Source organism: Carcharhinus amblyrhynchos, chromosome 7 (genome assembly GCF_965287045.1).
Source record: "Carcharhinus amblyrhynchos chromosome 7, sCarAmb.v2.hapA, whole genome shotgun sequence".
Taxonomy (NCBI): Eukaryota; Metazoa; Chordata; class Chondrichthyes; order Carcharhiniformes; family Carcharhinidae; genus Carcharhinus; species Carcharhinus amblyrhynchos.
Window position 1 is genome coordinate 126,229,377 of NC_137330.1, and position 25,355 is coordinate 126,254,731.

At 44.9% G+C, this 25,355-nt stretch overlaps 1 protein-coding gene across 1 annotated transcript in view; it reads left to right on the plus strand.

Moving 5' to 3' along the window:
* Positions 1-25,355, plus strand: part of LOC145345623 (dynein axonemal heavy chain 8-like) — a 1,557,438-nt gene that overhangs the window by 942,822 nt on the left and 589,261 nt on the right. The window contains exons 48-49 of the mRNA XM_080193457.1: positions 11,412-11,498; positions 20,400-20,507. Of these exons, the coding sequence (XP_080049583.1) occupies positions 11,412-11,498; positions 20,400-20,507 (195 nt within the window). The remainder of the gene's footprint in view (positions 1-11,411; positions 11,499-20,399; positions 20,508-25,355) is intronic.

The window sequence follows — 25,355 nt, forward strand, 5'->3', positions numbered from 1 at the left end:
ATACCCCGGAACTGCCAACAACCATTCCTGTCCCTGTTCTAAGCATTTCTCCTTAATGGCCACAACATTGAAGTCCCAAGTACTAATCCACGCTCCAAGTTCACCTACCTTATTCCGGGTGCTCCTTGCATTGAAGTAGATACACTTCAATCCACCTTCCTGTCTGCCTGTACACTCCTGCAACCTTGATACGTTCCTCAGTACATCACAACGCTCAACACTGGCTTCTGGACTACAACTCATTCTCCCATCCTCCTGACAAATTAGTTAAAACCCTCTGAAGAGCCGTAGCAAATTTTCCTCCCAGGATGTTGGTGCCCCTCTGGTTCAGGTGCAAACTGTCCTGTTTGTACAGGTCCGACCTTCTCCAGAATGAATATGCTCCAACTATCCATGTAAATGAAACACTGTCTCCTACACCATCCCTGCAGCCACATGTGCTCTCTCCCTATTCCTCAACTCACTAGCACGTGGCACCGGCAACAAACCAGAAATGACAACATGCTTTGTCAGTTTCCATCCTAGTTCTCTAAATTCCTGTTTTAAATCCCTGTCTCTTCTCCTACCTATGTCATTGATACCAATGTGTACTACAACCTCCAACTGATCCCCGTCCCCCTTAAGGATCCTGAAAACACGGTCCGAGATGTCACGGACCCTGGCACCCGAAGGCAACATACCATCCGTGAGTGTCTTTTGCTGCCGCAGAACCTCCTATCTGTCCCTCTAACCATCGTATCCCCAAGAACTATTGCTCTCCTGCCCTCTGCCCTCCCCTTCTGAGGCACAGGGACAGACTCAGTACTGGAGATCCGGTCACCCTGGCTTACCACTGGTCGGTCGTTCCCCTCAACAGTATCCAACGCAGTATACTTGTTGCTGAGAGGAACGACCACAGGGGATCCCTGCACAGGCTGCTTCCTCCCAGCCCCTCTCATTGTCACCCATCTATCTTCATTCTTTGGAGTATCCAAATCCCTGAAATTTTTATCTATAATCACCTCTGCCTCCCAAATGATCCAAAGTTCATCCAGCTCCTACTCCAGTTCCCTAATGCAGTTTTTGAGGATCTGGTGAAGGGTGCACTTTCCCACAGGTGAAATCAGCAGGAATACTGAATGCATCCCACACCTCAAACATTCTGCAGGAGGAACATTGCACTGCCTTTCCTGCTATTCCCTCTAGATAAAAAGAAAGATTTTGCCTGATATTCCCTCACCCCTCTTAGGTTAGAGGAAGAAGCAAAAAAAGAAAGAAGGAAACTTACCTGCTCTCACTCCAAGTCTTTATTTTTGGGTTAGAGAAAGGGGTAGGGTGGGAGACTCTTGTGCAGAGTCTTGGGTTTCTTCCCCATTCAAATTTATTGGGCAGAAATCAAACTTCCCAGGTCTCACTGGGGCCTACTTCCGGTTTTACACTCCCGGCTGCCTTATAAAAAGCTCCGAAGAAAAAGTAAGTTAAAAATCCCTCTTATCTACTAGCTCTCCTCACTTGAAATAGCATTCCAGCTGCCCCTCTGGAACAATGAGGTGGACCCCTCGAATGTAAGTACCTTTTTAAGAGGGGGAATTCCTGCTCCTGTAAAAAATCACTCCAACTGAGGATCCGCTCCAACCTGGGATATGTGCCTTTGCACATGATTGGCTGAGCTTGCTGTCTTAATGCTCCATCTGGTCCAATTCGACCACGTAGCCTTCAGAAAATCCCACCTTAATGGGGACACATTACCAAACTCCTCTTCTAACTCCTGAAGTTTCTATGGAGGAAACGAAAAGAAAACATCATTCATGTAAATAGCAATTTTTAGAATCATCAGGAATACTCTAAAGCAATTTGTTGTAAGTTTAGTTGATCAGACAACTTCTGAACCCTGGTAAAATGTTTCAACTCTGAGTTTGGTTAGTCTAGAAATGAAGAATCCAGCTAGGTTGAAGTGAAAGGCAAATTCATCAGTCTGGGGTCATTATCTTCCTTAGTAGTTGCTGCATTCTCAGTTACAGAAAACACTGATTTCACCGGTTTCACATTTACACCCAGAATCCATGTAAACAAACAACCCTGGCAGATCCAAATTTACTGCTGGAGACACCCATTGATCCCTTGTATCAGGTACTACTCTCCTCTCCAGATGGTCTACATGTTTCTTGACACAACAACCTTGAATCTCTGCAATATAGGAGACTGATCCTGTCCATTCCACAATCTTACCAGCCACCCATGCAGGTCCTACTGCAAATTTTTGATCATGACTAAATCCTCAACTTGGAAAACTCTATAATTCTTCCTTGAGTCATGATTTTCTTTCTGAGAGGCTTGTCTAGCCTGCACCATGCCTGCCAAATCTTGAAATACCATAAGCGATCACTGTCACTAGAGAGGTAGTGCTCGACAGACTAGCGGGACTGATGGTGGACAAGTCCCCAAGACCAGGGTTCTGAAGGAAATGGCAGAGGTGATAGTGGATGCCTTAGTGATTATTTTCTAAACCTCGCTGGATTCCGGGGCAGTGCCGGAAGATTGGAAAATGGCTAATGTTACGCCGCTGTTTAAAAAGGGTAGCAGGCAAAAGGCAGGGAATTATAGGCCGGTTAGTTTAACGTCTATTGTAGGAAAAATGCTTGAATTCGTCATCAAAGAAGAAATAGCGAGGCATCTTGAGGAGAATTGTTTGATAGAGCAGACGCAGCACGGTTTCATTAAGGGGAAGTCGTGTCTGACGAATTTATTGGAATTCTATGAGGATGTGTCTAGTGCAGTGGATAGAGGAGAACCGGTGGATGTGGTGTTTCTCGATTTTCAGAAGGCGTTTGATAAGGTGCCGCACGAAAGGTTGTTACAAAAGGTTAGGGGGCATGGAGTTGGGGGTAAGGTGTTAGCATGGATAGAGGATTGGCTGTCAAATAGGAGGCAGAGAGTAGGTGTCAATGGGTGCTATTCGGATTGGCGGTAGATGACTAGTGGAATGCCCCAGGGATCGGTGCTGGGGCTTCAGCTATTTACCATTTACATAGACGATCTGGAGGAGGGAGCTGAGTGTAGGGTGTCAAAATTTGCTGATGACACAAAGATAAGTGGAAAAGCAAATTGTGCGGAGGGTGTAGAAAGTCTGCAGAGGGATCTAGACAGGCTAAGTGAGTGGGCGAGGACCTGGCAGATGGAATACAGTGTTGGCAAGTGTGAGGTTATCCACTTTGGCAGGAATAATAGTAGGAGGGACTACTATTTAAAGGGCGAAAAGCTGCAGCATGCTACGGTGCAGAGGGACCTGGGGGTCCTTGTGCATGAGTCGCAAAAACCCAGCCTACAGGTGCAGCAGGTGATCAAGAAGGCAAATGGGATGCTGGCCTTTATAGCAAGGGGGATTGAATATAAAAGCAGGGAGGTCTTGCTGCAACTGGACAGGGCACTGGTGAGGCCGCAGCTGGAGTACTGTGTGCAGTTTTGGCCGCCGCACTTGCGCAAGGATATTTTGGCCTTGGAGGGAGTGCAGAGGAGGTTCACTAGGCTGATACTGGAGTTGAGGGGGTTGAGCTATGAAGAGAGGCTGAATAGACTGGGCTTGTACTCGTTGGAGTTTAGAAGGATGAGGGGGGATCTTATAGAGACGTATAAGATGATGAAGGGGATGGATAGGGTAGAGGTTGAGAGGTTCTTCCCGCTCAGAAAGGATAGCAGGACTAGAGGGCACAGCCTCAAGATAAGGGGAGGGGGGGGTGGGTGCAGTTTAGAACAGAGTTGAGGAGGAACTTCTTCACTCAAAGGGTGGTGAATCTCTGGAATTCTCTGCCTGTTGAAGTGGTGGAGGCTACCCCGCTAAACATATTTAAGACGCGAGTAGATAGGTTTTTGATAGGCAAGGGGATTAAGGGTTATGGGGAGAAAGAGGGGAAGTAGAACTGAGCCACTATCAGATCAGCCATGATCTTATTGAATGGCGGAGCAGGCTCGAAGGGCTAGATGGCCTACTCCTGCTCCTATTTCTTATGTTCTTATGTTCTTATATTCAAATGGCCTGTCATTAATAAATTCGTTGGTATCACTTCCATGGTCACATTTGGCATGCTATTAGATTCATAGAGGTTTACAGCATGGAAACAGGCCCTTTGGCCCAACCTGCCCATGCCACCCTGTTTTTAACATTAAGCTAGTCCCAATTGCCCATGTTTGGCCCATTTCCCTCTATACCAATCTTAGTCATGTAACTGTCTCATGCTTTTATTAAGACAAAATTGTACCGATCTCTACTACTGCCTTTGGTATCTCATTTCAGACACTCACCACCCTCTGCATGAACAAAGATTGCCTCTCTGGACCCTTTTTGTATCTCTCCCCTCTCACCTTAAACCTATGCCCTCTAGTTTTAGACTCCCCTACCTTGACTTGCTTCTTAACTTAATGACTTAAATATTTTCACAACATCTTCTGTTAATCCATTTGTGGCTGCATAGTAAAGTGCTAACCTAACATGGTGAATGCCATTTGCTTTTACAAATTTTTGAAACTTCTCCACCATGAAGGATGTGCCATTGCCTGATATCAAGACCTCCGGGATGCCATGAATGGCAAAAATGTTTCTCAATTTATCAATAGTGGCAGCAGCATCATGGACTTCAACTGGACTTCCAGCCACTTTGAGTGTACTTTCACTAATATTAGTGAAACACATGGGCCATAAATGATTCTGCAAAGTTGACATGTATTCTTGCCCAGGGTCTACCTTGCCACTTCCAAGGATGCACATTACCTGGTGGTGGCAAAGCCTCTTGAGCTTCATAACTGAGGCATTGATTAACCATTCTTTTATACCTTTATTGATGCCTGGTCAGCAAACATTACTTCTGCACGAGTTGTGCAGTTCTTGCAACAAAGGCTGTCTCCCTTGGGTGTGGGAATATAACCCTAGCATCCAACAACAACACCCTTGTCTTCACAGGTTATCTCCATACTCCTTTGTTAGTAAGACTTAAGCATCTCTGATGTATCATATCACCACCCTTGGTTCACTGTCTTCTTAACTTTCAATAATACTAGGTCTCTCTCTGTCCACATCCCACGGCCAGAATTTTGCCGCCTCACCTGCCCCAGGTCATGGCAGGCGAGGCTCGCAGAATGGCATTCTCTGTTGACCTCAGATGGGAACTTGTGAGCTGCAGGCAGGTGAGCCGATAAACTTCCAGCATGTGTTTGGCTGAGACCAGCAAGATCTCTATCATATGCAGTGCCAACACTATCTTTTGCAGAACTGGTGGTGTTGCCACAGTCTGTGGCAAAGGCAATGTGCTGAGCACATCTGCATTTGAGATCTGTATCACCTGGACGATGCTGAAAAGCGTAACTGCAAGTTTCCAAGGAGAGAGCCCACCTCTGCACCCTTGCTGCAGATATTGGTGACACTGGCTTATCTGAATAAGTTCAGAATAGTTTGTGGCCTGAAACTATTGTGAAATGCCAATGATAAAGGTGCTGATGAAACATTTTGTCCTCCTATCTGTCTAGGAGGACTTTTTCTCTGTAACAACAATTCTCGAGGTCTTTCTACTCCATTAGGCATTCTGTGGAGTAAAACTGTCCCCTCCATGCTGTGATGGATCATAGGTTACCACCAAGGGCTTGCCCATTAATCGTCAAGACAGGCAACTGTCTCATTCTTGTTAGGTTACTGTTGCTGTCCCTAAAATGTGCAATATTTCTCGAATATAGGTAGACATTATGACTCCTGACTCAATGTTTGAAGATTTTTTTGAACATAACAAAATGCCTGCTCCTCTATGACTGTAGCCATAGCCCCTGTGCCAACTTCCATTTTAAGAGATACGCCTTTTACTATCAAGGCAAGGAGGCACTTTACTCAACTGGACCTGGCTAAGGGTAAATGATTCAGGTTTCTTGTCAGGCTTTTCATCCAGTTCTTTCAAATGTGCTGAACTAACAGTTTTTTTTCGGCACGTTCTGTCCTGACTGCTTCATCAGTGTAGTAAATTGAGGGCAACTCGATGAGGCTTAAGTAACAAAGGACTTAATTGCCAATAAGTATTTACACCAATTGGGATAAAAAGAATAACTATGCAACTGTACAATACTCCTCTCTGGCTCCAACTGAGTATCTGCCCCAACTCGGGATACATATCCTTGCATTAGACTCACTTAGCTTCCCGCCTCAACACCCTGTAGGGTCTGGCCTGACCACATGGATCTTGGGAAATGCCCTCTTAATGAGGTCCAGAAACCTCATCTCCCATTTTTGCAGGAAGCAGGATCAGTGGCTGAAAATCCTGCAGGAGTCCCAAAACATATTTCACACCGACAGAATTTCCCATTGTGATTGTCCTGCTAATGAGGTGACCAGTATCCTAATGTTGAACATCACAATCCCCAAATTTGAAGATACTTAACAATCATTATCACACCGTTATGCCTGTTAGTACCCCCCACCCCCCACCCCACCACCTCCTCACATGTTAAGTTATCCATTTGCATAGGCATGAATCATGACAGGTGCCCCATGATGTGCATCTGGCAAGCAGAATCCGCCAGACACATAGTGACTACAGCCCCCAGGCGGAGAGGGCTATGTACAGGCAATACCTTGGCACTGCCCCTGGATATCTTGGTAATTATCTGAATAGCCTTTTGTGTGGCTCATTGGTCCTGCCATCAGGGAACCCACCATGAGGGATTGACCAGACGATCCTGCCATCAGGAATGACTGGAAAGCCCCAGACTAAAAGGTCGTCCTTTTAAAATGGAGATGAGGAGAATTTGTTTTCTCTGAATGTAGTTAGCTTGAATTATTTTCCTCAGAGAGCAGGTGTCATTGGATATATTCAAGACCGAGCTTGATAAATTCTTGATTGACATTAGAACATAGAACATTACAGCACAGTACAGGCCCTTTGGCCCTCGATGTAGCACTGACCTGTGAAATCAATTTAAAGCCCATCTAACCTACACTATTCCAATATCATCCCTATGTTTATCCAATGATCATTTGAATGCCCTTAATGTTGACGCGTCCACTACTGTTGTAGGCAGGGCATTCCATGCTCTTACTACTCCCTGAGTAAAGAACCTACCTCTGACATCTGTCCCATATCTATCACCCTTCAATTTAAAGCTATGTCCCCTCATGTTAGCCATCTCCATCCAAGAAAAAGGACTCTCACTGTCCACCCTATCTAATCCTCTGATCATCTTATATGCCTCTATTAAGTCACCTCTTAACCTTCTTCTCTCTAACGAAAACAGCTTCAAGTCCTTCAGTCTTTCCTCATAAGACCTTCCCACCATACCAGGCAACATCCTGTTACATCTCCTCTGCACCCTTTCCAATACCTCCACATCTTTCCTATAATGCAGTGACCAGAACTGTGTGCAATACTCCAAGTATGGCCTCACTAGAGTTTTTACAGCTGCAACATGACCTCATGGCTCCAAAACTCAATCCCTCTACCAATAAAAGCTAACACACCATACACCTTCTTAACAACCCTATCAACCTGGATGCCAGCTTTCAGGGATCCATGCACATGGACGCAGAGATCTCTCTGCTCACCCACACTACCAAGTAAGTTACCATTAGTGTAGTACTCTGAACTCCTGTTACCCCTTCCAAAGTGAATCACTTCACACTTTTCCACATTAAACTCTATTTGCCACCTCTCAGCCCAGTTCTGCAGCTTATCTATGTCCCCCTGTAACCTGCAACATCCTTCCACACTGTTCACAACTCCACCGACCTTACTGTCATCTGCAAATTTATTAACTCATCCTTCTACGCCCTCATCCAGGTCATTTATAAAAATGACAAACAGCAGTGGCCCCAAAACAGATCCTTGTGGTACACTACTAGTAACTGAACTCCAGGATGAACATTTCCCATCAATCACCAGCCTCTGTGTTCTTACAGCTAACCAATTTCTGATCCAAATCACTAAATCACCCTCAATCCCATGCCTCCATATCTTCTGCAATAGCTAATTGTAGGGAACCTTATCAAAGACTTTACTGAAATCCATATACACCACATCAGCTGCTTTACTCTCATCTACCTCTTTGGTCACCTTTTCAAATAACTCAATAAGGTTTATGAGATATGACCTACCCTTCACAAAACCGTGTTGACTATCGCTAATCAAATTATTCCTTTCTAGGTGATTATAAATCCTATTTCTTATAATCCTTTCCAAAACTTTGCCCACAACAGAAGTATAATTACCAGAGTTGTCTCTACTCCCCTTTTTGAACAAGGGGACAACATTTGCTATCCTCCAGTCTTCTGGCACTATTCCTGTAGACAATGATGACCTAAAGATCAAAGCCAAAGGCTCTGCAATCTCCTCCCAAGCCTAGAGAATCCTAGGATAAATCCCATCATGCCTAGGGAACTTATCTATTTTCATACTTTCCAGAATTGCTAACACCTCCTTCTTATGAACCTCAATCCCGTCTAGTCTAGTAGTCTGTATCTCAGCATTGTCCTCGACAACATAATCTTTTTCCTGTGTGAATACTGATGAAAAATATTCATTTAGCGCCTCTCCTATCTCTTTGGACCCCATATACAACTTCCTACTACAGCCCTTGATTGGCCCTAATCTTACCCGCGTTATTCTTTTATTCCTGACGTACCTATAGAAAGCTTTGGATTTTCCTTGATCCTGCCTGCCAAGGACTTCTCATGTCCCCTCCTGGCTCTTCTTAGCTCTCTCTTTAGGTCCTTCCTGGCTAACTTGTAACTCTCAAGCGCCCTAGCTGAGCCTTCACGTCTCATCTCTACGTAAGTCTCTTTCTTCCTCTTCACAAGTGATTCAACATCTTTAGGAAACCACGGTTCCTTCACTCAACCACGTCCTTCCTGCCTGAAAGGTACATTCTTATCAAGGACACACAGTAGCTGTTCGTTGAACGAGCTCCACATTTCAATTGTGCCCATTCCCTGCAGTTTCCTTCCACATCCTATGCATCCTAAATTCTCGCCTAATCGCATCATAATTTTCTCTCCCCTCGCTATAATTCTTGCCCTGCAGTATATACCTATCCCTTTCCATTGCTAATGTAAACATAACTGATTTGTGGTTACTATCACCAAAGTGTTCACCTATCTCCAAATCTAACACCTGGAGTGGTTCATTACCCAGTACCAAATCCAATGTGGCCTCACCTCTTGTTGGCCTATCTACATACTGTGTCAGGAAATCCTCCTGCATACATTGGACAAAAACTGACCCATCTAAAGTACTCGAACTATAGCTTTTCCAGTCAATATTTGTAAAGTTAAAATCCCCCATTACAACTACCCTGTTACTTTTGCTCCTATCTGGAATCATCTTTGCAATCCTTTCCTCCACATCTCCGGAACTTTTTGGAGGCCTATAGAAAACTCCCAAAAGGGTGACCTCTCCTTTCCTGTTTCTAACCTCAGCCCATACTACCTCAGTAGACGAATTGTCATCAAACTTCCTTTCTGCCACCATAATACTGTCCTTGACTAACAACACCACACCTCCTCCTCTTTTTCCACCTTCCCTGATCTTATTGAAACATCTAAACCCTGGAACCTGCAACAACCATTTGTGACCCTGCTCCATCTATGTTTCCGAAATGGCCACAACATCGAAGTCCCAGGTATCAGACCAGGTATCGTTCAAGTTCACCCACCTTATTTCAGACACTCCTGGTGTTGAAATAAACACACTTCAAACCACCTTCCTGCCTGCCAGTGCACTCCTGTGAGCTTGAAACCTTATTCATGACCTCATTACTCTTAACCTGTACACTGGAGCTACAATTTTGTTTCCCATCCCTGCTGAATTAGTTTAAACCCTCCCAAAAAGCATTAGCAAATTTCCCCCCCAGGATATTGGTACCCTTCTGGTTCAAGTATAGACCATCCCATTTGTAGAGGTCCAACCTACCCCAGAATGACCCCCCAATTATCCAGGTATCTGAATCCCTCCCCCCTGCACCATCCCTGTAGCCATGTGTTCAACTGCTCTCTCTCCCTGTTCCTCTCCTTGCTAGCATGTGGCACAGGTAGCAAGCCAGAGATGACAAGTCTGTTTGTTCTAACTCTAAGTTTCCACCCTAACTCCCTGAATTTCTGCCTTACATCCCCACCCCTTTTCCTACCTATGTCTTTGGTGCTTATGTGGACCAAGACTTGGGGATGGTCCCTCTCCCCCTTAAGGACCCCCAAAAACATGATCCGAGACATCACAGACCCCAGCACGTGGGAGGCAAAACACCAACCACGATTCTCTCCCTCTTTCCCATAGAATTTCCTATCTGTCCCCCTAACTATGGAGTCCCCAATAACTAATGCTCTACTCCTCTCCCCCGTTCCCTTCTGAGCAACAGGAGCAGACTCTGTGCCAGAGACCTGTACCCCATGGCTTACCCCTGGTAAGTTGTCCCTCCCAACAATACCCAAAAAGGTAAATTTGTTATACAGAGAAACGGCCACAATGCACTGACTGCTTCTTATCCCTTCTATCAGTCACCCAAGTATCCTCATTTCTAGGAGTAACTACATCCCTGTAGCTTTTTTCTACAACTGTCTCTGCCTCCCCAATGATCCTCAGTTCATCCAGTTCCAGTTTCCTAATACGGACTTTAAGGAGCTGGAACTGGGTGCACTTCCTGCAGGTGTACTCAGCTGGGACACTCGTGGTGTCCCTTACCTCAAACATCCCACAGGAGGAACATTGCACTGCCTGCACTGCCATCCCTGCTAGCTTCCCTTACTAAGAAGCAAAAGATAAAAGAAGAAAGAAAAAAAACTTTCCTACTCACACATCAAGTTTTTTTTAGGTTAGAGGAGGAGGGAGGGTGGAAGACATTGCATGTGTAGTGCCTTGGGTTTCCACATCGTTCAAATTTATTGGGCCTACTTCCTGTTCTCTACTTCTGGTTATCTACTTCCGGCTGCTCTGGAAAAACTCTGAAAAGAAAAGTAAGTTAAGAATCTACACTCTTACCTACCAGCTCTCCTCACAAGAATCGTCTCTCTGCCTGCTCCGCTGGAATAATGAGTCAGGTGTTATGGACAATGAACAGGAATGTGGAGTTGAGACCACTGTAAGCTCTGCCATGATCGTACTGAATGGCGGAACAAATTTGATAGACCAAATGGCCTACTCCTGCTCTGTAGTCTGTGGATGGGACTGTGAGAGGATCCATATATTTTTCCTTTCATTGAAATTAATACAAGAGAAATAAGGTAGACCCATTGGAGCTCCCTGTTTTCCTGTCTATATTCTGCCAAACAGGTAGTGAAGATAAAAACCTCCATTTACCCTGGCTGTCACTCAAATTAAGAATGGCTAAATTAAGGAATTTCATATTAAACAAGCCACTCCAATCAATTCTCTGTCCAACATTACTGTATTTTTGTCTTTTTTCCTTCCTTGTAGAATCCTGGTTATGCGGGACGCCAAGAGCTGCCAGAAAATCTAAAAATTCAATTTAGGACAGTAGCCATGATGGTGCCAGATAGACAGGTGAGAAATCTGAAATGTTACACAAGTACCAAAATGAAACTCAAATGAAGTTTTATTTTGAAACCCATATTATCCGTACCTGCAGACAGAAGAATAAATCTGTTTCCACAAAAACTAATCCAGCCTGTAGAGGGAGAGGATCAGCTTCAGTAACTGTTTGCTGAGACCATGTCAGCAAGTATTGCCAAGACATGATGGGCTGCAATCTCCAACTTCACACATTCCACTACTGCTGCCAATGAGAATGGAGAATTTGGTGCTCAGCCAAATCTCCATTTCCTGCAGCGAGACTGGAGAAACTCAACTGCAGGCGAGGTCAGAGAACTCCAGGTGATTATACAATCATAGAATCTTGGATGCTGTGGACAGAATTCTCCCAAAAAATTTCTAAGGGCACGATTCTCCCTTTTTGGAACTTGATTAAATTACTATAACCAAGGTGAAGGTCCTCAGTAAACTGAAGGGTTTAAAAGTAGATAAATCCCTGTGACCTGATGGCCTACACTCTAGGGTATTAATGCATTACTCCACTTGGAGTACTGTGCGCAGTTCTGGTCACCTCACTATAAGAAGGATGTGGAAGCTATTGAAAGGGTGCAGAGAAGATTTACAAGGATGTTGCCTGGATCGGGTGGCATGCGACGGTGCAGAGGGACCTCGGGGTCCTTGTGCATGAATCGCAAAAACCCAGCTTGCAGGTGCAGCAGGTGGTCAGGAAGGCGAATGGGATGCTGGCCTTCATAGCGAGGGGGATTGAATATAAAAGTAGGGAGGTCTTGCTGCAGCTGTATAGGGCATTGGTGAGGCCGCAGCTGGAGTACTGTGTGCAGTTTTGGGCGCCGCACCTGCGCAAGGATATTTTGGCCCTGGAGGGAGTGCAGAGGAGGTTTACTAGGCTGATACCGGAGTTGAGGGGATTGAGCTATGAGGAGAGGCTGAATAAACTAGGCTTGTACTCGTTAGAGTTTAGAAGAATGAGGGGAGATCTCATTGAGACGTATAAGATGATGAATGGGATGGATAGGATAGAGGTGGAGAGACTCTTCCCGCTCAAAAAAGACAGTAGGACTAGGGGGCACAGCCTCAAGATAAAGGGGAGGCGGTTTAGAACGGAGTTGAGGAGGAACTTCTTCACTCAAAGGGTGGTGAATCTCTGGAATTCTCTGCCCGTTGAAGTGGTGGAGGCTGCCTCGCTAAATATTTTTAAGAAGCGGGTTGATGGGTTTTTGATAAGAGAAGGGATTAAGGGTTATGGGGAGAGGGCGGGAAAGTGGAACTGAGCCACGACAGATCAGCCATGATCTTATTGAATGGCGGGGCAGGCTCGAAGGGCTAGATGGCCTACTCCTGCTCCTATTTCTTATGTTCTTATGTTCTCATGTTCTTATGTCTTATGAGGATAGATTGAGGGGGCTCAGTCTTTTCTCCCCGGAGAGACGAAGGATGAGAGGTGACCTGAAAGAGGTTTATAAAATATTGAGAGGAATAGATAGGGTGGATTCTCGGAGGCTATTTCCCAGGGCTGAAATGGTCACTACGAGAGGACACAGGTTTAAGGTGCTGGGGAGCAGGTACAGAGGAGGTCAGGGGTAAGTTTTTCACTCAAAGAGTGGTGAGTGAGTGGAATCGGTTGCCGTCGGTGGTGGTGGAAGTGAACTCGTTGGGGTCTTTTAAGAGACTTCTGGGTGAGTACATGGAATTTAATGGGATTGAGGGTTATAGATAGGCCTGGTAGATAGGGATATAATCATCGCAACTTGTGGGCTGAAGGGCCTGTTTGTGCTGTAGTGTTCTATGTTCTATGTTAAACGAATTAAAGAGACAGCTAGATATAGCACTTGGGACAAATTGGATCAAAGGTTATGGGGAGAAAGCAGGATTAGGATATTGAGTTGGACAATCAGCCACGCACAAAGTGGATGGCGGAACAGGCTCAAAGGGCCAAATGGCCTCCTCCTGCTTCTATCATCTATGTTTCTATCTTTCTCTGTTTCTATTAAAGGAGGTGGCAACAGAGAGAGCGGATGCATTAGTTGTGATACTCCAAAATCCCTTGGATTCCAGAAAGGTACTAGTGGACTGGAAACATGCTAATATAATGCCTTTATTCAAGAAAGGAGAGAAACAAAAAAAGGGAAACTATAAGTGTGATGAGAAAGTTGCTGGAGCCAATAATTAAGGAGGAGGTGTCAGAGCATTTGGAAAAGCAAAACTCAATTCACCAGTGTCAGTATGGTTTTGTGAAGGGCAAGTGCTGTTTGAAAAAACTGTTAGAGTTCTATGAGGATGTAACCAGCAAGGTAGATAACAGGGACCTTGTGGATTGACCTATCTGGACTTTTGAAAGGCATTTGATAAGGTGCTAGATGATTACTCCCTGTATCACAAGCTAGTGAATTGAGAAATAGGAGAATAGCATAGATGAATGTGTGGCTTAAGAGTTGGTGCAGGAGGGAGTGTTTTAGATTCCTGGACCACTGAGACTGTTTCTGGGAAGGTGGGATCTGTACAAGCAGGATGTTCTACATCTGAACCACAGCGGAACTAACATCCTCACTGGTGAATTTGTTAATACTGTTTGGAAGACTTTGATAGGGAGAGAGGACCCAGACTGTTAGCAGGATACAGACACAATAAAACATCAGGTCAGAAGGAATACAACGGTAGTAAGTTTCAAAGGAGTAAGACAAGATTGGAGGCCTCAACTTTAATGCCAGAAGTATTAAAAGTAAAACAGATAAGTTAAGGGCAAGGATTGACATATGTAATTATGAAATAATAGCCATCACAGGGACATGGTTAAGTGAGGGACAGGATTGGAAGCTCAACGTGCCAGAATATAGAATCTTCAGGTGAGAAACAAGAGCAGTTAAAGAGGAGGAAACATTACATTATTAGTTAAGGAGCCAGTTACTGCAGAAAGGAGAGATAATGTCTTGGGTAGGGCATCAAATAAAGCTTTATGAATAGAGTTTAGGAATAAAAAAGGGACATTTACATTGTTAAGTGTTTATTATAAACTCCCAGATAATCAGTGGAAAATTAAAGAGCAAATATGTGCGCAATTTGCAGAGTTGTGTAAAAATAATAAAAGGGTACTTACATCAAGTGATTTCAGTTTTCCCAGTATTAATTGGGATAGCCATCATGTTAAGGGCTTAGATGGAATAGAGTTCTTAAAAGGTATACAGCAAAATTTCTTAAGTCAATATATAGAGGATCCAAAAGGGGAAGGAGTTGTGCTGGACCTAATTCTGGGGAATGAAGATGGACAAGTGGTTGATGTGTTGGTGGGGAAATCTTTTGGTGATAGCAACCACAACATGGTTCAATTCAAATTTGTTTTGGACAAAGAAATTGATAAGTTGCAGCAAAAGGATTTGGATTGGGGGAGAGTAGATTTCAATAAAATTAGGCAGGATCTGGCCAAGGTCAACTGCAACAAGTTACTTGTGGGGAAATCTACAGAAGAGCAGTGAGGTGGGGAGGGGTGTTTGAAGATGAAATGGGAAGGGTACAGGCCCAACATGTTCCCTCTAGTGTAATAGGAAGGTGTAACAAAGCCAGAGAATGATTGGTGACCAGAGACATTCAGGATACAGTGAGAAGGAAAAGAGAGGCTTTTAACAAGTATAAGGGTGTAAGTCCTAGGAGGCATTAGTGGGGCACAGAAAGTGCAGGATGGAACTTAAGGAATTAAAAGGTAAAAGTAGGGAAAATCCTAAGATATTCTGTAAGTATATCAATGGGAAAAGGATATCCAGGAAAAGAGTAGGGCTCTTAGGTGATGCATTTTGGAATGAATAATGTAGGGGGGAGTTATATGATAAAGGGTAAACCTATAAAGAGTATAGAAACACAGCAGGACGTGGGGGTGCAAGTGCACAAGTCTTTGAAGGTGGCAGTACAATTGGAGAAGGTTGTGAAGAAAGCTTATGGTATGTTAACCTTTATAGGAAGGGGTATAGAGTATAAGAGCTGGAGTCTAATGTTACAGTTGTACAGAACGTTGGTTAGGCTGCATTTGGAGTACTGCGTCCCGTTCTGGTCGCCTTACTACCGGAAGGACGTGGACACCCTGGAGAGAGTGCAGAGGAGGTTTACCAGGATGTTGCCTGGTATGGAAGGACTGGGTTATGAGGAAAGATTGAGCAAATTGGAGCTGTTTTCCCTTGAAAGACGGCGACTGAGGGGGGACCTAATAGAGGTATATAAGATTATGAAGGATATAGATAGAGGAAACAGTGGTAAGCTATTTCCGATGTTAGGAACGCACAGTACAAGGGGCCACAGGCTTAGGGTATGGGGGGGAGAGGTATAATACGGATATTAGAGGGAGGTTTTTCACAGAGGGTAGTGGGGGTATGGAATGCTCTGCCAAGCAAGGTGGTGGAGGCAGGCACACTGGAGTTGTTTAAGAGTTATTTAGACAGGCACATGAACATAGAACATAGAACATAGAACATTACAGCGCAGAACAGGCCCTTCGGCCCACGATGTTGCGCCGACCAGTTACAAAAACAATGACCCACTAGCCTATACCAATCCCATTTCGTCCATAAACCTATCCAGAGATCTCTTAAACGCCCCCAAACTAGACGCATTTACAACTGCAGCAGGCAGGGCATTCCAATCCCTCACCACCCGCTGGGTAAAGAACCTACCCCTGACATCCGTCCTGTAGCTACCCCCCCTTAATTTAAATCCATGCCCCCTCGTGCTAGCTTTCTCCATCCGAGGAAAAAGGCTATCACTATCCACCCTATCTAAACCTCTAATCATCTTATATGTTTCAATAAGATCCCCTCTTAGCCGCCTTCTTTCCAACGAAAACAACCCTAGATCCCTCAGTCTCTCCTCATAGGACCTCCCCTCCATACCAGGCAACATCCTAGTAAACCTCCTCTGCACCCTCTCCAACGCCTCCACATCCTTCTTGTAATGCGGGGACCAGAACTGCACACAGTACTCCAAGTGCGGCCGCACTAGAGTAGTGTACAGTTGCAACATTACACTGCGACTCCTAAATTCAATCCCCCTACCAATAAACGCCAAGACACCGTACGCCTTCTTGACAACCTTATCTACTTGATTCCCAACTTTCAGGGATCTATGTACACACACACCTAGATCCCTCTGTTCATCCACACTATTCAAAGTCCTCCCGTTAGCCCTATACTCGACACATCTGTTGCTCCTACCAAAGTGAATTACCTCACACTTCTCTGCATTAAACTCCATCCGCCACCTCTCGGCCCAGCTCTGCAACCTATCTAAGTCTCCCTGCAGACTATGACACCCTTCCTCACAATCTACCACACCTCCAATTTTGGTGTCATCAGCAAATTTACTAATCCACCCAACTATACCCTCATCCAGATCATTAATAAAAATTACAAACAACAGTGGCCCCAAAACAGATCCCTGAGGCACACCACTCGTAACTGCACTCCATGATGAATATTTACCATCCACCACCACCCTCTGTCTCCTATCTGATAGCCAATTCCTGATCCAACTTCCTAGATTACCCACAATCCCATACATCTGCATTTTCTGCAGAAGCCTACCATGGTGAACCTTATCGAACGCCTTACTAAAATCCATGTATACCACGTCAACTGCCTTACCCCCATCCACCTCTTTGGTCACCTTCTCAAAAAACTCAATAAGGTTAGTAAGGCACGACCTACCCGCTACAAAACCATGCTGACTATTTCTAATCAATTCATTACACTCCAAATAACTATAAATCCTATCCCTAATAATTTTTTCTAAAACCTTGCCCACAACAGAAGTAAGACTCACCGGTCTATAATTCCCGGCAAAGTCTCTGTTCCCCTTCTTAAACAATGGGACAACATTCGCTATCCTCCAATCCTCCGGGACTACACCAGAGACCAATGACGACCTGAAGATCTGAGCCAGAGGCTCTGCAATCACCTCTCTAGCCTCCCAGAGAATCCTAGGGTAGATCCCATCCGGACCAGGGGACTTATCTATTTTCAGCCCCTCAAGAATTTCCAGCACATCCTCTTTATCAACCGTAATACTGTCTATTTTACACCCCTGCAACCCAATGTCCTCCTCAGCTATATTCATGTCCCCACATGAGTGGGTTGGAGATGGAAAGATATAGGAGATTGTTTTAAATAAGGTTCATTAGCATTGGGACATCCCTGGTAATGTATAAGGATGTGGAATGATACTAATGTTTTTCTCTTAATTCACAGGTTTTAAGTCGGTCCGCCTTGTTGTCCAACGAGGGGCATACATGCGATGGGTCGTACAAGGGCTGCTCTTGGATGTTCGAGAATAGCCTAGTACTTCATGTTGTTTGTGTACGCTTAAACTGGACCAGATGTTGGGCAACACGACAGCTCAGTGACTATCACTGTTTGCTGTGCAGACACATGGATTTGGGCCGGTGTCTGTGGGAGTTTGCGCATTCTCCCCGTACTTGCGTGGGTTTTCTCTGGGTGCTCCGGTTTCCTCCCACACCCCAAAGATGTGCCATTAGGCTGATTGGAGGTAATAAATTGTCCCTAAATTAGTTTTCCCTCAATGTGGAACACCATAAGCATAGATAAGGGTCATGGGTGGAGGGGGGACTGGTAATGTTAAAATGGCGGCGCGGGCTCGTTGGACCGAAGGGCCTGTTTCCTGGGCTGTTTTTGTTCTTTGTTCTTTGTTCATTAGGGATCAAGGGAGAAATCTGTGGGTGGATATGTGGGAGGACATTGATAGGGTGTCAAACAAATAGTTCACATCTATCTTCACGCATGAGAATGAGGAGGTAGTAATGGAACTTGGGGAGAGAGACTATGAGGCTCTAGAGAAAATTATCATAGGGAGTGACAAGATATTAGAGGTATTGGTGGTCTTAAAAGTGGGCAAATCTCTCGGTCCGATTTAATAGTGTCCTAGGCTGTTGTGGGAGGCAAGGGAGGAAATTGCATGGACTCTGATCCAAATTTTTAATTCTAACGTTGCAAATTAAATTTAATTTTAATGTTGCAAACATTGTGTTGAGAAAGCAGGAACTAAAACCTAATGGCTGCTGAATAATTGACCTAACCTGCCCATTAGTGACTGGATGTTTATAACCATTGCAGCTAGGAACACTTGAGATGCATTCCTCTTTTGCAAACCACAATCCTTTTGAAGAAATCACAGTTTATAAAGCAGGCTTAGACTCTGTCAACATTGTGGTTATGATCAATGGGGTACTTGAGGTGCATTCAAGCATGAAGGGAAATGAAAATAAACACAGGTGGCTGTAGGATAATAGAAATCGATTGACCTGTCAATGGAAGTCTTTTTCAAGGTAGTGAACAATGGACTTGTTCAATGCCAAAGGGTTCCACTGGAATGGGGAAGGTACTTGCTGGAAAGCTTCAGCAACTTCAAATCAAAGCTGTGTGCATATGTTGGGGCTGAGTACACAGCTGGGCTGGCTTGAACCAACCCCCACCCCTGGCAAAGTTGACATCTCCTTTTTGTCAGAGTGTACTTCAAAAGGGTCTGCTCAAATGAATATTCTATTTCCACTGACTTGACAGGGACCTCAAGGGGTGTTTGGCCTGGGGGGCTGAAATGCCACCTGTTCTATCTCAGCCTGGATGGCATTAGTCTGGGCCAGCTAGCTAAAAGCTGCCAGCGATGTCACTGTCTGTGGCTACTGGAGAAGCGCCTTGTAAGAACTCTAAGACAGGCAAAAACACACAAAAGATAATATCCAGAATACAAAGAGTAATATCCAGAAAGGAAAATGGTCACTTTCCTGTTAAAGCTGAGATTGTTCATTTGGTAATTTTGATGTTAGTTTTGATGACAACATTTAGACCTATACTGAAGTGAGGGCAAGGTGAATAAGATTGGAGCCCACAAGGCTATGTGGTGGTGAGTACAAGAGGAGAGAGAGAGATGAATTTTCCCCACAGTTGTTTATAATCATCCAGCACTCTGACAGTTTTTCTGATAGTTGGGAGCTTTGCCCCAACAGGGATGGGGCAAAGTCTAATCATGCCATCTTCAGAGCATTTGTGCACAATTTTGCAGGGTGCCTGATCTTCTAATGAATTGGTGGACTGCTTTGTCCTCCCATATCCCCAGACATCAGAGAGCCCACATCATTGGTGGCATTGTTACCCCCCAACACCAACATGGGTTGCTGGCATCTGGGCATCAGGACCTTCCCAAGGAGTCGCCACCGTGGTCACTGCATGCACCCACCCACCCACCCCCGCTACCCCACTGCACAACCACCCACTGAAAATCTCCCTTTGCTAACCACCCCCCTTTGTAGAGCATCCTCCTGCTGACCACCTCCCCTTTACAGAGCTTCCCCCTGTATAACCCACCCCCATCATTGTGCATACCCCAGTCATAGGCCCCCACAGGCCCCTGGCTCACTTATAGTTCTCAACCAGCCACTGCCAGGATGCCGGATGGCACTGTCAGGCCTTGCCGCCAACCACGAGGGGCTACAGTGGCCTCCGATCACCCTGGCATGGCCATGGCACCTGATCTCCACTACTGCAGAGCAGTAGTAATTCTCACCGATGTGAGGTCTCACCTGAAGGATGGAAACATCCGGGAGGAAAGGAAGCAGCATGCCAAACTAGATAAGTCCTTTTAACTCCCGTCATTTTTATTTTAAAAGGCTTCATGCCCTTTCTTGGCAGGAACCCATTCTCCCTCGTGAAAAGGGGCCAGGAGGATAGCAATCTGATTTGTGTCCAGCATGAATCAGATATTCAGCCTCCAAAGCTATGTTCTTGGCTCACCCCACTGATCGATCAGTGCAGTGAGCTGGTAAGATCACACTCTTTATCGACATTCGAGCACCATTTCAAGTTGAAGACTGTTTCTTGCTAAAATTCATTTAATCTCTTTCAGATCATTATAAGGGTTAAGCTTGCAAGTGTTGGATTTTTGGAAAATGTGCTGCTAGCTCAGAAATTCTTTGTACTTTACAAGCTCTGTGAAGAGCAACTTACTAAGCAGGTATGTAACACAGCCAGATTAAAATTGAAACATTGATTCCTTGAATGAATGAAAAATTTTATTTTCACATCTAGAAAAATGTCCATCTTCAAAATTCTAATGACATTTTTAGCAGAATGTATGTTACATTTTTTAATCAATTAATTTAGCTGTCTTAAAATGAAACGAAATATGAAGAGAAAAATAAATGTCAATGATCTTTGAAATGAATATTAGAAAATTGGATTAAATCTCTGAGGCTTGGAACTTTCCAAAAAGCCTCTGGAGAGAGAAGGAGAGAGAAACACACTGCCTTCTTCCACCAGTTTCTAACAGCAACCAAACAGAAATGAAAAAATTGGTTGTTGTTTCTGTGAAAAAAAAACGATCCACAAGTGTCACCTTATCTGGCTCCACACAGCAATCCCCAAAGGACCTTAAAATCCGAAGACACTGCATTAGGCTAGATTAAAAATAAATATATTGGGTGGGATGTTATGGCCTTGCTCGTCCCAAAGTTTGGATAGCAAATGTTGTCCCGTTGTTCAAGAAGGGGAGTAGAGACCATCCTGGGAATTATAGACCAGTGAGCCTTACTTCTGTGGTGGGCAAAGTTTTGGAAAGAATTATAAGGGATAGGATTTATAATCATCTAGAGAGAAATAAATTGATTAGGGATAGTCAACATGGTTTTGTGAAAGGTAGGTTGTGCCTCACAAACCTTGTCTAGTTTTTTGAAAAGGTGACAAAAGAGTTGAACAGGGTAAGGCAGTTGACGTGGTGTATATGGATTTTAGCAAAGCGTTTGATAAGTTTCCCATGGTAGGCTACTGCAGAAAATACAGATGCATGGGATTGAGGGTGATTTAGCAGTTTGGATCAGGAATTGGCTAGCTGATAGAAGACAGAGGGTGGTGGTTGATGGGAAATATGCAACCTGGAGTTCAGTTACAAGTGGTGTACCTCAGGGATCTGTTTTGGGGCCACTGCTGTTTGTCATTTTTATAAATGACCTAGATGAGAGTGTAGAAGGATGGGTTAGTAAATTTGCCAACAACACCAAAGTTGGAGGAGTTGTAGACAGTGAGGATGGATGTTACAGTTTGCAGAGGGACATGGATAAGCTGCAGAGCTGGGCTGAGAGGTGGCAAATGGAGTTTAATGCGGACAAGTGTGAGGTGATTCACTTTGGTAAGAGTAACAGGAGTACAGAATATAGGACTAATGGAAGGACTCTTAGTAGTGTTGACAAGCAGAGAGATCTCGGTGTACATGTGCATAAATCCCTGAAAGCTGGCACCCAGGTTGATAAGGTTGTTAAGAAGGCGTACGGTGTGTTAGCTTTTATTGGTAGAGGGATTGAATTTCGGAGCCGTGTGGTTATGTTACAACTGTACAAAACTCTGGTGCGGCCGCATTTGGAGTATTGCGTACAGTTCTGGTCGCCGCATTATAAGAAGGATGTGGAGGCATTGGAAAGGGTGCAGAGGAGGTTTACCAGGATGTTGCCTGGTATGGTGGGAAGGTCTTATGAGGAAAGGCTGAGGGACTTAAGGTTATTTTCGTTGGAGAGAAAAAGGTTAAGAGGTGACCTAATTGAGGCATATAAGATGATCAGAGGGTTAGATAGGGTGGACAGTGAGAGCCTTTTTCCTTGGATGGAGATGGCTAACACAAGGGGACATAGCTTTAAATTAAGGGGTGGTAATTAAAGGATGGATGTCAGAGGTAGGTTCTTTGCAGCAGTTGTGGACTCACCAACTTTAAGGGCGTTCAAATGGTCAGTGAATAGGCATATGGATAACATTGGAATAGTTTAGGTTTGAGGGTCATTAGATTGGTTCCACTGGTTGGTGCAACATCGAGGGTCAAAGGGCCCGTACTGCACTGTAATGTTCTATGTTCTAAAGTTGTAAAGTCCTGCCTGAGGTTGTCCATCTATCATCTGCTCCGATTCCGTGGTGGTGTTGGGGGGTGAGGGGGGTGTAAAATTTTGGCTGATGTAATTTATACTGCCTGAGTAACAACACATGACACAGTTACAGACAAAACGGTGCCAATAAAATGCTTCAAGCTGCTTGAAAAACCTACAAAGAAACATGATTAAAATACGTTTCTTAAAATCTTCAGTATCGTCACTTGCACTTTGTATAGGTGCAAGAAACTTGTATAACAGTCTCAAAATGAAAGTTTTACCACCCAGTTAGTGGCAGCATGTCCCTGGGGCGGGGGCGGGGTGGGGGGGAAAGTGGGGGGGATTCTCCCATTCTGCTGGCTTTTTAGCACAGTGGGCCGGGAAACTCTAGTGGTGGCCGAGATCATCTCCCACTGCCCATGCTGTCAGCTCTGTGGGGGAAATCAGCTTGGAGCTGCATCATATATGCAGACACTGATTTTAATATAGTTTAAATATAATTAGCGGGCTCGGGACTGAAAACTATGGACTCTGTAAGCACCCCCCCCCCCCCCCCCCCCAGGGGTATTTCACTCCAGTGGGGTTTACAGTAGCACCCCAGTAACAGGGAGTTGGAGTTAAAGAGGGGCAATCAAGACTCCCCAGGGGATCAAGTGCTGAGGGGGTGCCTCCTAGGAATTGCCACCTTTGCAGTTCCAGCCTAGGCCCCCTGGCACTGGCCAAGGGGCTTTAGGCCTAATGGGGGCTTGATGGGGGGAAGGGTGCCTGAGGGGGGGTGATCTGTATGGGGAGGAGTCCAGCTGGCACTCTGCAATCATGATCGGGTGGGGGAGGAAAGAAGGCGAATGATCAGTGCTGCCCATTAGGGTGAGAGATACAGCCTGCTGGGTGGGTGGGGCGGGGAGAGACGGTCATTGCTACAGCAGGAGGGGAGAGGGTTGGCACTGTTGGGGGTGGTTTGAGACTACTCAAACCTGTGAATTTGTGGGGCAGGTCCGTGGGGTGGGAGATCAAGGCAGGGTAGGGTGGGTATGGTGTTGAGGCTGGCCTGGACATGTCCGGGAGAATGCCGACTGGACTGTGGGAGTGTCACAGGGCCAGCTTTGCAAGGGTCACAGGACTGGCTAGCGATCGAGCTAACCAGCAATCAGGAGGCCAGCAGACAGGGGTCGCTGCCCTTGCGCTAATCTCGGTGCCAATAGATCTACAAGAAGTTGTGACTGGCTCAGCATAATGCTGTAAAAAGTCTGACAACACCAGGTTTTAGTCCAACCGATTTATTTGATAATACTCACAAGCTTTCGAGGGGACTGCCTCTTCGTCAGGTGAGTGGAGAGTTCTGGCCATTCACCTGACGAAGAGGCAGTCCCCTCGAAAGCTTGTGAGTATTATCAAATAAATCGGTTGGACTAAAACCTGGTGTTGTCAAACTTTTTACTGTGTTTACGCCAGTCCAACGCCGGCATACCCACATCAGCATAATGCTGCCAGCCTTTCCAGCGGGAATAGGCCTGCCCATTGAATTTTGGAGTGAATCATGCTATTGCACTCTGCATTGCACATTGTGTGGAAGATTCATTTTGAAACTACCACTGATTAAAAAAAAGTGTGATTTACTCCAAGTTTTACGTGAATTTGACGCTTAGAATATTTTTGGGTGAATCCCACCCCTGATTTCCCATCGTTTCAGTATATTTGAATGTGCATAAATGGCTTTTCACCGTAGCTTGAAAGTTCCCATATGTTCCCCCATCAACATTCAATTTATTTAGTGATAGCACACCTGTGAACTAGAGGTTACATGAAAATTTCTTAATTTTTCTAACTCAATCACTACACCTTAGTGCACAACCCCAACACCAGCAGCAGATGTGAAGGCAGCTTGCTGACTGCCATTTTCTGGTGCCCAATAAGAGGTCTAAGAGCACCTGGTTCAAGTCCAAAAGGTTTGTTTGGAATCACAAACTTTCGGCGCACTGCTCTTTCATCAGGTGAGTGGAGAGGTAGGTTTCACAAACACATTGAAGGAGTAGCACACCAAAAGCTCATGATTCCAAATAAACCTGTTGGAACTTAACCTGGTGTTGCCAGACTTCTTACTGCATCCACCCAAGTCTAATGCCGCTATCTTCACATCACTGATGCCCAAGGTCCAGAAGGCCTATGGCTGATTAATATCTCCTGCTCAGGGAAAAAAAAATTCTTGGTGGCTTGTGCTGATGGAGTGGGTGCAGGCAAAGTCAGAAGATTCTGAGCGACTGTATAATCTCAGATTGTTCTGAGTGGAACACCCAGGATTTCTGGCTGCTGGGTGAAATGCATGTCCCCTGTGTTATTTTTCTCTTCATTCACAGGATGTGGGTGTCACTGGCAGGCCCAGCATTTACTGCCCATCCTTAACTACCCTTGAACTCGGCCATTCCAGAGACCAGTTAGAATATGGATTCATTCCAGAGACCAGTTAGAATATGGATCCATTGCAATATGGATCTGAAGATCCATATTGCAATGGATCTGGAGTCACATGTATGCCAGACAAGGATAGCAGATTTTCTTCCCTATAGATATTAGTGAACCAGATGGGTTTTTACAACAATCAACAATGGCTCCGTGGTTATTGTTAGACTTTTAATTCTAAACATCTATTCAATTTAAATTTCATCACCTACCATGGTGAGATTTTAACCTGGGTCCCCAAAGAATTACCCTGGATCTCTGGTTATTAGTTCAGTGAAAATAGCACTGCACAACTGTAACCAGAAGATCCCGCTGGCACAAACAGCTGGAAATATTTGGGTTGTACCTTGATCTTTAGAACTAAGGTAATCTCTCACCAGAATACTAATGCCTTATTTAATTAACAGAAGTATTCCACCAACTTTTCTCAGTTTCCTGTCCTTCCTGCACGTTCCATACCCTTCAAGACTCTGCTCTGGTTTCCTTGAGCATTCTCT